Source organism: Centruroides sculpturatus, unplaced genomic scaffold, assembly GCF_000671375.1.
Source record: "Centruroides sculpturatus isolate CEXI.00-Female unplaced genomic scaffold, Cexi_2.0 scaffold171, whole genome shotgun sequence".
In the NCBI taxonomy this organism is placed as follows: Eukaryota; Metazoa; Arthropoda; class Arachnida; order Scorpiones; family Buthidae; genus Centruroides; species Centruroides sculpturatus.
Window position 1 is genome coordinate 266,462 of NW_019384470.1, and position 16,654 is coordinate 283,115.

The window sequence follows — 16,654 nt, forward strand, 5'->3', positions numbered from 1 at the left end:
CTAGTGGATATTTTGATATGTACGAAATTGTCAAATTTCCAACATACATCCCTACATTAAAAACCTTTTTCCAATTTAAGCCAGAATATCCTATTATTGCTCTGTCTATGGATAGACAATCGTATATGTTGCTCCAACGATTCGAACTCACTATGTGCAAGATAGACCACTTTCCTATTTGTTCATTAAACGTTCCCATACAACGATTCCCTCAACGAAGTTGTGAGTATGCTCTGTTTAATGGAATCGAAACCCAAGTTAAAGACCTCTGTACTCGACAAATCGTCGCAAGATATGCTCCTATCTTTAAGAGAATAGATGAACAAGGAACCTGGATTTATTCCACATCTGAATCTCTCACCTTAACTATCAGATGTCCTACTAGACCTCAGAAATCCCCTTTTATATCTACAACTCACAAATTGAATTATACCGGGATAATTAATTTACCAAATGCATGTACAGGGTACCTACCCGGAATCGTTCTCACCTCACACTTTCAAAGACAATCAACCTTACAACTTGAGATAGCACAACACTTAGTAGTTCCTCAAATTGAACAACTTTTAAATCAAACTGAACTTCAAATACTTCAAAAACGTCTCCTAGAATCACAAACCCAAGAAAAGAGAAATCTAAACTCCGACTACGATATCAAGTTAGCAGACCGATCCTTATCAGACGTCACCTATGACCTCAATCACCTGTTACAAATGACAACTAAATCAACACCTCCATCCTACCTCTCAACGGTAATGACGATAATTACAAGTTGCCTTGGTACTGTTGTTATGGGATGCTGCCTTTATTATATCATTCGACGTTACGTTCAGCAGAAAAAACGTCGTCCACCACCTCAACCACACCCCACAGAACCCGAGCCAGAACACATCTCCCCTTAGTGAAAGAGAAAGTCAACAGCAACCCGACACCCAACCAAGTGCTTCCCGAGAAATCGCTCCCCGAGGCGACTCTACCCAAATAGCACACAAACTTATTGTTCAAAGCTATTAAGGCTTTGCGCTACACTCGACAACCACCATTTTATTATTATTTTTAAATTTTTCCAGTTATTCAGCGTTCCAAATTTATATTTTCCAGCATTCGAATTTATAAACGGAACCTTTCTCATATTTTAAAAATTTTCTCTAAATTTATATATCTATATATCCTAAATTTAGAATTTTAAATCCAAGAGAGAGTAAAAATAAATATATATGTAACCTCCATATACCTCTAGAAGAAACTCAGTGACTATTTTAACATTATCATTAACTTTTATTAATGTTTTAATCAAAGAAAAGTGCTACTTTTACCTCCTAAGCCGAAGACGTCCAACGCATGTGACTCCTCAAGAATTTTAACACTTCGAAGTGCCAATCAACCTATCGTCCAGGAAGTTCTAACCTGAACGCCACTACAAAATATCAACAACCACTTACCTACGAATCTTCCAATCATTAAATACTTTCCGGTAGCATCTTGGAAAGTTTTATATCGTTGATAAAACAACCTCGTACACACAAAAATCCAGCCGACGAAACCAAGAACTCCAAGAAAAAGGACCATCTCAACCCTAACGAACTTTGACCAGTACTTTCCTATCCAGGTCAACGAAACGTCAACTGACCAATCAACCATTCCAGTTAGAAGACTTCAGTCCTCCCACCTCGAGCAATAAATATTGTTGCGAGTGACACGTGCCGAGAGTATTTGTATAACCAAAGTGTTATATTTTACATCGGCTTCTTTTATCATTTTTATTTAGACGTGGCATTTTAATGTAACCGAAAAGAATTTTTTTTTTTATCTAGTGCCAAGAGAGAGAGAGAAAAAAAAAGAGCAAAGGGTTGTTTGGACCATTCTCTATGTAAACGTACAGTACCTCTACGCAGACAAAACAGTCAGAAAGGTTAAAATCACACTACTAAGTGCGATTTTAAAGAAAACAGGGAGTGAATGTGAGATCCAGAATTTTTATCGAATTTTTCGATTAATATACAGCATTTTTCTAAACCCCCAATTAAATTTTCCTTTAAATTCTAAACTAAACCCTAACTTAAAAAAATGGAAAAATTCCGATCTCCCCTTTCGTTTAAAGTAAACATCTGTCCATTTCGAAACTAATCCCACATTCCACCTCCAAAGTTGATAGTTAGCATGGGCCCGGGAACAACTTTGACCCATCCGCGTACCTTTTACCTCACAACAATTGGTCACATGACCATTCTCCCACGCCGAACTTATAAAAACCCCTTCCTTCCCCTTCTCGCGGGGAGTCGTTCATCCGCCGTCACTTTTAAGACTGTGTCCTACGAATATTGTGTCCAATTAATATACTGTGTCCTATCGATATTCTGTCCTGAAGAAAAATTATTATCCTTATCCTACCAACCCGTTGGATATCAAAACCTTTCTCCTTAAGAATATTTAAAGACATAAAGAGGTATGGAACAAATTTTTGTGAACTCTCTCTCGGTCCTTCGCGTTTCAGGGACTCAGATTTTTCCCTTTGAAATTAGTTATTATTGTATCTATGTAGCTAATAAATCATTGTTATCCTGTTAAATTGGTGTCCTCTTTTACTCGTATATCGTCGGTCACCTTACCGATGCACTCCTCCCTCCGCCACATTAAAGCCCATTACAGCGGGAAAAAAAATCCTTCCATCCATCCTGACAGTGAAAGGGTTTAACAACCTGTTGCCGGATCGGGAGATCTACACCCTCCCTGGCGGTTCACAATTTTATCTATATAATTAACAGATCTTTATGTTAAACACTAATCTTGCATAAGATCAACTTCTTTAGCTTGCATGACATCTCTCAGAAGCCAAAAATAATATTCCTGCTTAATCCAAATAGTAAATTATCAGCAGTGAATCAGAAACTATGATTATATCTTTTTTTTCTGTATTTTTTCTTCTTTTTAACAATATAAAATACTTTTTAATAGATAAAAATGGATAGTTTACATTTATTTTTTTGTAATTTATGCCAAAAAAGTAAAAAATAAGCGTAACAAATTTCACTTTTAAATTATGTCAGGTTTCATGGGTTTGTTTGAAATTAGACAGAGATATGTTGTTTTTCAAAGCCTGGATAGGAAAACTTCATTTCTTTATACAGAAATTAACAGTAGAGCCAACACATCTCTACTTCAAATGTTAAACTGTAAACAAAAGCTTCCATCCAATTTACATTTCAAATGATAACATTTTTGTTTTATTTTATTTGGAAGAATGCTCGTTTAAAATATAACAACCATTTTTTTTTAGAACTAATTATTTTAATTTTATGTTCATTTTTTTAATGCAGTTTAGTTACACAATTGATTATCAAAACTCAATTATCTTAATTCAAAAATTAATGACATTTGAAATATTAAAGTATCAAAATTTTTGCTGAGTTTTAACCAGGAATATTTCCTATGAGAAATGAAGTAATAAAAGAAATAATGTGTGGACCATCATATGATTGCTTACCAAATTTCTCATATAAAGCTAGTAATTTATGCAGTTGACAATTTAAAAAGTTAATAATTTTATCAAATAAATGCAATTGTCATAATGCTTCATTAGGTTTTTTCATTTTTGTCATGTTGCATCATTGCATAAAATGCATTACTTTCATTTATAATTCATTAAAACTCAGAACATGTCATCATTTTGCATTTTTGTTTTCAGTGATAGGAGAATAACAGAGAACAGATGTAAAATATAAGTAATGGTATAGCTTACTGCCTTTTAAAAACATATTGACACAAATACAAAAAGATTCATAGTTGCAAATGAAATCTTGCAAGCAATGCAAATGATAGTCATAAGCATCAATGCCCACATATTTTCCTGCAACAGATACTATACAAAAACACTTATGTGATGCTTATTTTTTATAATATTTTAAATATAAGAAATGTTGAAAAATGTGTGCTGTAGTGTCTATGAGATGCTATGTGACAAACAGAAATTAATAATAAAATTAACATTTTACTGTATATTTTAATTTTATCATCATCATCTTTCTTTCTTTGTGTAACCAATTTTGTTTGTAGTTTGTTTTAACTTGAATAATTCAATAATATACATTGCTTTAAATTAATCAAATAATGAAAAATATTTTAAATCTTTCAAAATCAAATTTTATAATTATGCTTACATATGTTTCTTGTGATTTTCCATAATTTTCTTCTGTAATTCAGAATCTTGATGTGGTACAAACTTATAACAAGAGAGATATGTATGATCTGGATAATCTTCAGGAGCATAATCTCCACATTCAGCTAGAAAAACAGATTAAAAAACATTAACAACACACATTATTTCAATGTAAGGTGTGTGTATATATTGATATAAATAAATAAATATATATATATTTATTTATTTGTACAGTCAATGAATGACAAAAGTAAATCACCACATGCAGATTGACATAATGATGTTATGCAGTCAAATTTGACATAATGTAACCAAAACTATATCAGTGTGCTTCATGTATTCCCAATGGGAAAAATTCACAAACAGTTAGGTCCAGTGATCGCAGGGTCCACTTGCAGAACACCTGGTCATTTAGTCCAGCACAATCAACCCATCTGTTTGGCAGGTGCTCATTGAGAAATTTGCACAGAAGAAATTTCTTGAGTTAATGTATCTGCAGTCACCATATTTACAAACATATTCCAACAAGTTTTGATTTTATAACTACTTGAAATCAAAGAGTGTTTTTGTGCTCACCATGTACTGTACATTCATTGCTGGACTAACCTGAAGATTCATAAGTGATTTCTTGATTTATACTCTCCATTTCTAACCTGGAAGTGTTTCCAGCAAATTTAATTTTATAGAAATTTCAAGTTTTTAACTGTTTTCCCCAAGACTCAAAACTAGAGATTCCCAATACCTCAAAAGTATTGATACCAGTATCAAGAGCAGTTGTAAAATATTGATACCAGTATTGGTATCAGTATTGGTCTTAAAGTATCAATACTAGTCAGCATCGGCATCAGGTATCAAAACTGAAATATTGCTGGCTGTCACCGTTTAGTCTGTTGCATTGTCTTCCAATTGTTTTACTGCTGAGAAAGTACTGTACTGAATGAAGGCTGAGTGTGCCCAGAGCATCAATTAATATTTTGTTGCTTACTCCAGGGAATTGCCTTCTGAACTAGAAAGCTGGAAAATATCTTGTTTGGAAGTCAGTGCAACAGTCAATACTTCAGTTTACATTCATATGATGTCTTATGTACATAAAAGAAGCCCCAGATCTACAGTCCTGCTAATGGGCTCTGTGAGTATTACTAAACATGGGATAGGGGTGGATAATAAATCGCTGGTGATGAAGTAAAACAGTGACTTTACATTGAAAGTTCTTTCTTGTGTTCAAATTTTACAAATGCCAGTGCAAACAAGTATATGTCACTAATTTTAAACATCAGTCAACTTTATCACTCAAACTCTTGTCCAATCAATCAATTACATCAATTTTAAACACTGTCACTAATTTTAGACATCATTGATGATCCAAGCTGATTAACAAACAAAAGAACTGCATCATGTTTAACTAAATATTGTGACGGTTAATTGGGAGTCGGATAATCGATGCTCTACTGTATTAGTATAGGTATCTTTGATATATATTTCAAAGATAGAAGATAGTCAAAGACTTGGTGCTTATTGGGATAGTCAATAAACCTACAATAAGTTGTCTGGTTTTTATATATTTCATAACTTTGCCTTCATGTTTTGATAAATTTACACTTTGCAGTTAATAATATTGTGTTTCTTCTGCAGCAATAATGTTGCATTTATTTCATTAAATTATTATTTATATTATTATATATTTCATTATTATTTATACCAAAGAAATTAATTTATATAACTAAGTATCTAATTATATTACTAACCTTGAACTATGTAAGATGCCATCAGTGCTGCTGAATTATCATTGCATTGTAGTGTACCATCTGCCAAATTCTTTTTAATTTGTAAACTGAATAAATACCTACAGTAGTTTAAAAAAAATTAATAAAATAAATGTATTAATAATTATTAATAAATTCTAAATAACTATAGGATGTGTTAATACAGAATTTAATCAATATGAAATAGCACTTATTTTATAACTTCACTAACAATGAAAAATTGCTTTAATGAGGAAAAACAACTAAAATTAGAGAGAATTCAAATACTTGACTACCAAACAATCATCATGATGGAAATTCATGCACAAGAGTTTCTGATAANTTCATAAAATAAACATATTTTACTTATAAAAGTCTATAAAAAGTGGATAAAAAGATACCCTTTATTGTAATCTCACCTGACATTTGACTGATAGAATCTACCTATTCATAATCTTCAAGGGATTATTTAACTGATACGAAAATCAATTTACTCGACGAATATCTTTAAACTTTACAATTTACAAACTTTTTAATCTAAATTACTTTCTCGAATTTATTATCCTTTCCATTTATTCCAAACACGTAACTATTGGTAGTCAATTGGATGTGACCATCGACATCGTTAACGTCACGTGATAAAGCGAGTTGTAGTTTCGTTAATTATTATAAAGTAATTAGAAAATTTAAATTAATTTAACTGTTAAGGGGGGTATGTGCAACTTGCAGCCTTCCATGACTTTTTCTGATCTGTTACCAAGATCCTTAAACATATTTACAATAAACAAGTAAAACAAAATCGTAAAGCTGTAAACAATAAATTGAAAGGTTATCTATAATATTCACATTTCCTTTACAAATACAGTGATGCATCATACTTTGAAAAACAACACATCTCTTGCATTATGCTCTTGTGTTTTGGTGCTTTTTTTTACTTTTTGTCGTATTTACAGTTTTAGTTTTATTCCTAAAGATGGAGTAAAAAACTTGAAAGTGCTAAAGAAATTCAAGATATGATTAAATAAATAATATAAATTCTAGTTAAGCAGTTAAATGAGCAATAAGTTTATTGTTGTTTTGTTAAATTATATTTAAAATTTTTATTAAGATGATATGTTACCGCTAAAGCTTGAAAGCCGTTAATGTGTACATTACCTAGCTAATCTCTAGATTAACTAAGGTGATCCGTGAACGTGCGGAATCAAGAGTTTTCTGCATTTTACCTAGGTAATCTGAACTTTAACAGCTTCCGTATCGTTAAAGTTCAAAAGTTTCTTTCTCTCATTTCCTTTCCCTACTCCTTTCCTCTCTCCCTCCACTTTTAATTTGGTTCTGCCAGTGTCTTGATGTCGCCAGTTGTTTTTATTTCTCATAATTTGCGTCGGCTGCCAGTGCGTAGCATAGCTAATTGTTTTCAAATTCGTTTCTGCTTGTTAGCGCGTGAATTTGTGACGGGATTTTTTTTAAAGTAGATAAATTTAACTCCTAGTGTGCAAGCAAGCACAGAATTGGTGAGTAAAATGAGAAAAAAATTCTTCGCAAACCTCTTTAGTGAAAATTAAAATATAATAGTGTTTTAATAACAAAACAAAAGTATGATTCCATAATCGAAAATGTAAAGCGAATAAAAGTTTCCAAGAAGAAAGAATCGTTTCAAGATTATCGAATAATTCAAAGGTATGATGTGTTGACTGTACAACGCTGTAAAAAAACTCATTGAGCTGTTGTCATATGCATGAAAAAGTGTGAAAAAGTTTGTCCATGCCGAAGAATTGTTTGACATATTATATTCAACTGATTTGTGAATTAATCATGGTGGAAGAGAAAGAATGATCAAGCAATTAAAAACATTTTTATAAAAACATAACCCAAGCCCAAATAAAAATGCTTTTGGATTTATGCGAACCTTGTCAACAAACACAAAAAAGTGCGAAAAAGGGCTTGTTGTAAAACCGATTATTTCATCACATTTCTACAGCAGATGCCAGGTGGATATCATCGATTACCAATCTCAACCAGATGGAAAGTTTAAGTTTCTTCTCGTATACCAAGATCACTTAACAAAATTTGTTGTATTAAAGCCACTCACATCAAAACGGGCAGATGAAGTAGCCTATAACACTTGATATTTTTCTTGTTTTTGATGCTCCAAGTATTTTGCTTTCTGATAACGGACATAAATTTTGTAATAAAATCTTAGAATGTGTAACACAGTTGTGGCCAGAAATCAAAAATGGTTAATGGCAAACCTAGACACAGCCAAAGTCAAGGAAGTGTAGAACGAGCGAATCAAGACATTGAAAGCATGCTAACTACTTGGATGACTGATAGCCAAACTAACAAGAGGAGTGAGAGCGTATGCTCTCACTCCTCTTGTTAGTTTGGCTATCACAATTTGTACAATTCACAAAGAATCGTGCCTATCATTCTGCAATTAAAAGAAGTCCATACGAAGCCATGTTTGGTTGTCCCGCAAAAGTGGGATTGTCTTCTTCTATTATACCACAAAGTGTATTACATTCGATAAATACTGAAGAAGACCTTGAAAAATNCAAAACTTACAACCCAACATGAAGCTCAGTCTCATTGTGGCTACAACCAGGTCATCTACTTTAATACTAAAGAACAGGTACATAAAATATTAGCAAGACAACTAAAGGAATATGAATACATTGTACAGAACCCACAGAAATTGGTAGCCAGTTTAAAGGAGATCACATCAGTGGATGATGAGCAAGTCACAGTGCTAGATTTTGTTTCTCTGTATCCTTCTATACATTTGAAACATTGCTTCTGCACTCTATGTGATTTTTTTTATTCAAAAATATTGAGTCAACTCAGTTAAACCGCAATCTGCAGATTAGCTAGGTAATGTACACATTAACAGCTTTTGAGCTTTAGCAGTAACAGATAAACTACAGACATCTCCCACCCTAGCAATTTTCACAAATTCAAATGTTTTGCACAAAAACATTAACCAGGAGTCTATTTCTTATTATTTTAAATGAAAAAAATTGCAATGTGCTACACCAATCCAAAACATCCAATTAATTTCTAAAAACATAACTAAAACACAATACAATATGCATACATGTATAAATTATAAACTATCATATTAAGATATAAAATTCTTAATACACTGCTTTCTGATCACTAAACAGTTAATATATGTGTTAACATTAGAAGTGCCATACCAATCTATTTAACTGGAACATAATTTTAATAAGCTTGTCAAATTTTAACCCTTTCTTACATATAATTGTGTCTTTGGGATTTTTATTATTATTTTTTTGACCTAGATTGGATGCCTAAAACATTTTCTCAATGTAAAATTTCTCAACAATATTTTTAAAGTAAGTTTCATTTGCTTTCTTTCTCTTACAGTTAGTTCATAACATTCAATAATTATTATTCAACATCAGTTCAATAATTAACATTTTTCTATCCTTAGAATCAGAATCTAAATCACTAAATCTTTTAAAATTATATTTGTTTTCATTTTTATAAATATTAAAGATATATGTTATGAAATGTAAAAATTAAAACCACTAAAAAACCACTAATATCCAGCAGAGTAAAAGAAATAAGTGCTAACATTTTCACCCATGTTGAACGAGCATCATCAGGCAAACCAATCCCGCAGCTGCTAAAACAACAGGGGATTGCCATACACGTGCAAAGACAGGATTTGATGTAAGTTTTTAAGTGGTAGTAGTGTAAAAGTTTTAAGCATATTCTTTGCAACTAATGAAATTATATTAGCTTTTTGTAAAAAATAATATTATTACATTAGCTTTTTGTAAAAAAATTATACTCAATATTTATTTTTGATTGTGTCAAAATATTTAGAATTTAGAAGCTAAAGAAATTCCATAAATTTTTATCAAAATTAATGTAACAGATAATTCATTTTTATTTATTTATTTTTTTCAGGTCCAAGAGACATCACAACCAATGCATTTTTCAGTTATCCCTCTTAACATCAAACAAAACAAGCCAAAAATATTTGTTAGAAGTATAAAGAAATGCTGGAAACATTTGAAAAGGTGTTTTTTTTATTTATAGAAATTCCAGCCTACAGTAGATTTAATCAAATAATAATATACAATACAAAAAAAATGTGGTTAAAATTACAATAATTGATTTACATCAAATAAAATAACATTATTAAATTTTAGATAGTTATCATTATATAATTTTGTTAATAATAATTTTTGATTAATGCCAGATAATATGGCTTTAATCAAAAATCAGATTTGTGGCGTTGTTTAGATTTAGAAAAAATTTTGAAATACAAGAAATCTCCATTAATTTGAACTCAAATAGTTCAAGATCCCATTTAGTTTGTAACTATACTATTTGTCCTGGTCAGGGATATAGAGATTTACATGTCAAGGAATTCGGTTAGTTTGAAAACACCATCATCCCAACATATCAAGAGCAGCTCCATGAAACGAATACATTTTTGTTGTTGATTATGCAATTCATTTTAATTTTTAACAAACAGATTTATTGAACTGAATAAATTCTTTACCAACTCAATGAGACACCTATTCATGTCTAATAGCAGCTCTGAATGAATTTTCCCACTGGATATCTTGAAGAAAATACTTATATATGGCCCCATGTTTGCTCCAAGGGTCTCCTCTAGACACCCAGACTGGATAGTACGAAACCTAGAGAGGATATTAGCTTGTTAACTGGCTTAAACAATATGCAAAAAAATACTTCAGATGAAAGATGGTATTCAAACTACAGAATAAAGGTGTTGACACACAAGATAGAACATTTTGGATAAAGGTGAGTGAAGACGACTCTATGACAACCAAATCTTATTGAAGGCAGACAAGAGTAGAACTCTGGTTCTGATGAAAAGAGTTTCTTACTTGCTCTACTTGGTGAATATATCATGTCAATTAAATGTGAATTGGTGAGTGAAAATTTGTATAACCTGCAAAACAGTCTTTAGATTAGCACACATGAATTTTGCCAAGCTTGGATAAAGCTATGAGATCACCAGACAGCCCAAGGCTCTTTTGCATTTTCCAAAACTTACAACCCAACATGAAGCTCAGTCTCATTGTGGCTACAACCAGGTCATCTACTTTAATACTAAAGAACAGGTACATAAAATATTAGCAAGACAACTAAAGGAATATGAATACATTGTACAGAACCCACAGAAATTGGTAGCCAGTTTAAAGGAGATCACATCAGTGGATGATGAGCAAGTCACAGTGCTAGATTTTGTTTCTCTGTATCCTTCTATACATTTGAAACATTGCTTCTGCACTCTATGTGATTTTTTTTATTCAAAAATATTGAGTCAACTCAGTTAAACCGCAAATACATTAAAATTAACCCATTTATTATGCGATACATCTTTCTTCAACTATAACAACAGAGAAAATATAAACATCTATTAACCCAATTTTTAGATTAATGCCAAATGAAATTGCCAGAATACACTGGGTTATAATAAGGCTAATATTTAATATTTAAATATTAAATATTAAAGAAATGGCACTTAATGCCTAACCCAGGCCAAATTATTTGATATTTAATTATTAAATAGTAGACTTATTATAGCCTGATAAAATTCAGCAATTGTTTGGTATAACAACAACACTTATCTTCAGGAATGCAGAAATGGAGTGTTCCTACAGGTTGTGTGCCCTTTCAGGAGGCTTATGTGAATTGGGTGAAAGCACAAAGACTAGAAACAATCATTCAAGATTTCCTACTGAAAATTATTCTATACCCCAGATATGTAGATGATATTTTTATTACATGGAGGTCTAAACCAAACATTGAGAAATTTTTAGAAACATTTAATAACAAGCCTTATGGCCTAACATTAAACTTAAACCTGTTCAGAAATACTGCTGCACACTTCCTAGACTTAAATATAAGTTTCCAGAATGTGTGTATTAATACAGAGGTATACTATAAATCAGACTATCACCCATTTTTATCCCTACACAATCTAACAACCAATATGTCCACAACATAGCTGCCTTCAGAACATTAGTCAGAAGGGCCTACACACACTGTATGGATAGGGTGAATACCACAAAAGAACCCAAACATATTGAATAAATTGCTGACACACACAGATACAACAGACAACTTACAAAACCTGGTGCAAAAATTTGAATACAATATTAGGAAGCATACCCACCAGGATGACAGAAACAAATAACCCATCTTTCGACACCTAGGCCTACAATTGTTGATTTTGATCCAATGTTTTTTAATCTACAAACTAGATATATCTGGATATTTAAATGCCCACTTATGCTATCACAGAAACACCAATGTCTACAAGTGATACGCAATGGAAAAGTTGAAGCAAACAGTAAAAGAACACCAGGATATACTACATCCTTGTCACTAATGACAACTGGTTTACATTGATCTACAAATATATATTTAACCTGCAGGCTTAAGGAGCATAGGTGTAACACAGATAACAATAAGCCAAGAACTAAATTGACCCAGTAAGCTACAGTCTGGCATGTCTGCAAATCTAAACAAAGCAAAGTTGTTAAGGCATGTCTTCAATGAACAACAGTAAAAAACATTAGAAAATTAGAAACACTGAAAATATATAAAACCTCTTTAAAAGAAGGATACATAAATCACAAAGACTGCAAATCCCTGTCTGCTGAATAGCAGTTGTTTTACAATAACCCCAGGAGAGCAGGTTGTCATTGTATGTGCAAGGTAACCTCATTAGATAGTTTATTATGAAGCATTTATATTTTACATATTCTTTTATATATGATTCTCAGTTGTTGCAAGAGTGCATATGAAGCTTAAACATTCTATGTTAAATTTATAAATAATGTCATGAAATGAATTAAACATTCCAATTTAGAATGTTACAAATTTAAGAAATACAGACCTGATGCAGGCTTATGAAATGAGTCAAAAACATTTGTCAGTTTAATAAATTCCTGCTAGAAAAGTATGAAGGCTTTTGATTTTTACATTAATCTCTGTTCCAGCATTGTTAATGTGTTTTTATCACTTAATTTATTCTGATAATTATTTCATTCATTTTTTAACTGTATTCAAAAGAATCACAAATATGTTAGTTAACAGGTTACACATATTGTGAGGTAGTAAAGGTAGAAAAATAAGTATTTATATTAATTTTACTAAAATACAAGAAACTAAATAAAATGTACATAATATAAATAAACATTTTTATTTGCATAAACTTTTCAAGTTTATTTTAACTTTCAGTTTCCCTTTGATAATACATTTTTTGAATAACTTATATAAATATAATTATAAAATTATTACTAAGACATTGTGCAACTTTGTCATATTGCAAAACAATTGGGATGGAAGTGGAAAGAAATAAACAATATCTTTGTATTTGACACTACAAGAAGCTATCCTCCTACTGCTGGCCACAGAGAGACAAAACAAGAACAAACCAATCACCATTATTGTTTTGTTCTTATGTTTTGTTTATTTTTTATGCCTATTTTTCATTAGGCATACACGACATTGCTGTTTTTATTTTTGACCCTTAAATTTCATAAGGCATGCTCAATCATATCAGGTAGCACAGATTTTGTCACTTTGACCCCACTGTATGTCAAAAACAAAGTCATGAACATTAAAGCTTCATGGGGCACAGACAAATTTGAATTGAGAACCCCATGTACAGTGTTGACTTCAGGCATTTTTCTTTAGAAGAATTTTTGGGAAAGAATATTTTCTTATAAAGGATTGGTTTTGGGTCCTCTTTTAGTGGAGATCCCAGGAAATTGCTTTTTTGCCCATAGGATAACATGTCACTGGTCATGAACCCCTATTTTTTACATTTAAATGGACCCTTTTAACATTTTCGGATTTCTTATTGCAAATAATGAAAAATGACAAAGTTTAATCAAAATTGATTGATCAAATTTTCAGATCAAATGCAATTCTATAAGCTACATAGAAGAGACTTTGATAACACTCCATCTCAATAAACATATTTATTATAAAATGAGTAAATCTTCAAAATGCTTTACATCTAGCAAAATATTATTAAATTAATATTTACAGTTGTCTGAAAGTCACGTTAAGATTATGCAATTAGAATATATGAATGCATAAATTATTAATTTCAAGAATTCTATGGAACAAATATAATAATAAAAGTAGGCCTATAACATTTGAATATGTTGTAATTAATACTATAATTCTATTATTTTACAATACTATATATATATATAATGTAATACATTACAGCTACAACCAACAGACTGCCAAAAATCTATCGGGCTAGTTTTATGCTACTTATTAGATAAATTACGTAATCAATTTGGTACTAGAGGTAAGCGTTAGGCGCCATCTCTTATTAATATTAATAATTATAAATAATTTTAATTAATTTAAATAATTTGGAACCGCTGGGAGNCGCCTTACGTCGGTAATTGGTTCCAGGAGAGACGACGTAAGTCGAATTTACTTGTCTCCGAATCTACTTGTCACTAGGCTAAACCATAAATTACCATTCCCAGTTCTTATTTTATTTATTAATGCATTTCTAATAATATACGATTAATAAGGATCTATTTTAAGCTTACAAACAAATAAATTTTAGTTTTTAATATAGTACAGAAAAAAGTAATCTAAATTTACGAATGCATGTACTTTAAATACAGTACATACTTGTAAATGTATATATTTTAATATGATTTTATGTGCTTTAAACGTTTTTCTAGTGATATTACGACTTAAATATTTGTGGCGGACAGACGTAAAGTCAAATAAAATGACTTAAACTTGATTTTTATTTTTCCATATACTTTTTTGACAAACGACGTATAATCGGGAACGACGTAACTCGAAACGACGTAAGTCGAGGTATACCTGTATTAAAAATTTTCAACATTTTTCAGCCAATGTAGTGGTGTGAACAACTTCTAACTTAACTTATTCAAATCCACTTATTTTTCTTTCATTTTCTCACTTGTTTTCAGTCCACAATCCATTTTATAATACTTCACAACAGAAATATTATTTTTCACTTTAGTATAATTTCTAATTTACTTTAGCATTCTAAATCATGGGCATTATAATTTTTGGAAGCATATCTAATTCAAGAAATACAACATACAACATATATTTAAAACACATAAATACCTTGTATATTCTTCTTCTAATTGAGCAGGATCGGGAGTAAAAAATTTGACTAAAAAATACATTGTTGGATTTGATGATGATAATCCAGTCTGACGACACATTAACTTTTCATAATCTAACCAATGCTAAAATAAAAAATATTATAAAATAACTATACCCATTTAAGAAAAATTCATTATATTATAAACTATATAATTTATAATTTGTTTCATACTAACTAGCTTTGACTATTCAGAAATCTATCTGATTCTTTATACAATATAAAATTCCAAATTCTAATGGCAATCTTATTTTCATTAATTATTATTGGTAAACTTAATTAAAATACTATAATAATAATTTTATCCCATTATCTGAGATCAATTAATTGATGTTTTGTATTGTCCAGGGCAAACGTGTAAGTGAATAAATACACTATTTTTCTTATAATTCATAAAAGTTTTGTTGTGAATGCACTGAGCATGTAAATACTATAGTATTTTTAACCTCAACTGTACCTAGCAAAGTGACCAATGCTGAGGTCACTGCAGAACCTTGTATGTTGTCTGTGTTTGTGTGTGTGTGTCTATATATAAAAGAATCACTATAAAAAATATTCTAAAAAAATTTTAAAGAAAGTGCAAAATGATGTGTGTTATAAAATGATTTGTTTCTGTTATTTTTTATCATTTAGCTTTAATGTGAAACAAACAATTCATACTAAAATTTAACTACAATAATACACATTTTTATTCTTAAATCTATTATATATATTAGCTACATAATAAAAATTGTCATTCTTATATAGAATTAAATTCACTAAGGTCTAAAGTGGGTCAAAAATGATATCATATATATATCTTTCATATTCTTGTATTTGTATCAATAATTTTTAATTTATAATGGCCATGGTTATCCATTTTATTCAGTTTTCAGTTATCAATGTAGCATTGGTCCATGTTACCTCAGATAATTGGGGTTCTACTTTACATATACACACATGAATGTGCATGTACAGGTAACCTCCGTATAACACGGGAGTTACGTTCCAAAAAATTGCTGTTTTATGCGAATCCGTGTTATACGAAACAAAGAACTAGTGTGAAAAGGAAGGTTAGGTTCCAAAAATTAAAAAACATGCTGTTAAATCCTTATTTAAATTGAATTTATTATTCATTTTTTTCATAGGCAAAATACTTATTTATTATTTAAGTAAATACTTTATCAGAGGATTATTCATTTTATATGATGATCTCAGAATGAGCATCATCAACTGGTAACAGTTTGTGGGTGCTTTTGTTAATAGCGGTTGCTCTGCAATGGGAGTGAGCTGCTGTTTGTAGCCATTTAGGAATGACGGTGAAAGAAAAATGGCGGCACCTGCACTATTGATAGTATTGTGTGGAGGAATCTATAATTCTAAAATGAGCTTTTAGAGGCAAAAGAAGGGTCCCAGTTGTAAAATTTAACCATTAAATGGATTATTGTTGAAATAGCATTCAAAGTAGCCACGAAAACAATTAGAATGCTCGCATGGAGTTACAAAAGAATGCACCCTTTATTACATTTTATGTTGTACGAGGGTTTTACCCAATTTCCAGACCGTGTTAGAGTGAACCCATGCTAT

At 30.8% G+C, this 16,654-nt stretch overlaps 1 protein-coding gene and 1 pseudogene across 1 annotated transcript in view; one reads left to right on the plus strand and one right to left on the minus strand.

The window, feature by feature from the left end:
• LOC111621146 overlaps positions 1–932 on the plus strand; it is a 19,074-nt gene extending 18,142 nt beyond the window's left edge. The window contains exon 2 of the mRNA XM_023363211.1: positions 27–932. Coding sequence (XP_023218979.1) covers positions 27–902 — 876 coding nt within the window. The 3' untranslated portion in view covers positions 903–932. The remainder of the gene's footprint in view (positions 1–26) is intronic.
• LOC111621148 overlaps positions 1–16,654 on the minus strand; it is a 31,083-nt pseudogene that overhangs the window by 4,159 nt on the left and 10,270 nt on the right.